This window comes from Aplysia californica, unplaced genomic scaffold (genome assembly GCF_000002075.1).
Source record: "Aplysia californica isolate F4 #8 unplaced genomic scaffold, AplCal3.0 scaffold00418, whole genome shotgun sequence".
Classification (NCBI taxonomy): Eukaryota; Metazoa; Mollusca; class Gastropoda; order Aplysiida; family Aplysiidae; genus Aplysia; species Aplysia californica.
The window spans coordinates 622,509-623,789 of NW_004797688.1; the positions used below are offsets into that span (position 1 = coordinate 622,509).

The window sequence follows — 1,281 nt, forward strand, 5'->3', positions numbered from 1 at the left end:
GGGGGGACTATGAAAAAAAAGTGCATGTGAAGGGTTGGGTAGAAAAAATGGGTTACTTTCACTCTAACATACTCCTGGTGGATTCTCAAAAGGCGCTGTCTCTTGAACACCTGCTTGATCAAAACTTGATTAATTATAGAGGTTCAAAGAAGAGATGTGTATCGTGTATTTTGTTTGCTATTTTTACTGCCTTCATCTTACATTGGACAATGTTGCTCTTTTCCCATAGAATTCGGGGCGTCAGTATACAATACCTCAAGCTTTCCTTAAGGACTGGTACCTTTGTTTCATTTAACGAAAGTTATAATGAAGCCCTCTGTTAAACTCGAGCCAAGGGAGTAGGCCTGTTATAGTTACAAAGAGAGATGAAAAAGAAAAAACGCTGTTGATCATCTCAATTTTCCACAATTACGACGTTCAGTCCCCTTACAACCAAAGGTTAAAGTAGAGGGGATCTCGAAAACTCTCCAGGCAAGCGAGGCTCCGAAACATTATTTATTTCTTGGATCAAATCTGCATCTTGTGTCGTTTCAATCAATATTACAGCTCTCACATAGAAGTTAGTGTATACCTGGACTACAGGGTTGCCAGTCTTACTTTGGTTGGGTTGTATCAGAGTCAGTTTGACTACCTACTACACCCAGGCGTGTAAATTCAAGGACAATGCCATTGACCAAGTAGAAAAATAAAAGAAGCAGAAAAAACGGAAGAAAGAGGGCAAATTATGCTCAGCAAAAATATCATACAAGTTTAACTGGTCGTAGAGGTGAGGTGCCAGAGGCTGCTCAGGGGTGTTGACCTTCTTGTTGGTGAGCAGTGCCTCTTTGTATACCCCAAACCAACTTATTAGAAGTAAGAACGTTTTAAATTAATCCTTGAGCATTTTCTGAGAGTGCCCTTATTGTATCACAGGCATACATAAACTCAATTTTATGCCAAGGCATGAACATCCTTACATAGTAGTAATAGTAGTCCTTGGTGGAGCTGAGAAGTTATACTCACGACTGCAAGTGCCACCGTCTCCTCTGAAGCCAGGACTGCAGACACAGACATAGGCCTCTTCTGTTCCTTGGACGCATTCGGCGTTCTCTCCGCACATGCTTGGGGTTCGACGACAGTCGTTCACTTCTGCAAAGTTCAGAATCTTCACAGTGATCCTATTCTTAAAATCAGCCCCGTGGTGGGGGAGGACCACGCTAAGCCGATGCGGAAACTAGGTCTTTCCTCTTTGAGTCGAACGTAGAATTGAATCGAAGGAGTCATTTATGAAGAGAGCGGGGG

At 42.5% G+C, this 1,281-nt stretch overlaps 1 protein-coding gene across 1 annotated transcript in view; it reads right to left on the reverse strand.

Moving 5' to 3' along the window:
* LOC101856280 (nidogen-1) overlaps positions 1-1,281 on the reverse strand; it is a gene marked incomplete in the record, with an annotated part of 55,301 nt that overhangs the window by 10,412 nt on the left and 43,608 nt on the right. The window contains 1 exon segment of the mRNA XM_005104399.3: positions 1,003-1,128. Within this exon segment, the coding sequence (XP_005104456.2) occupies positions 1,003-1,128 (126 nt within the window).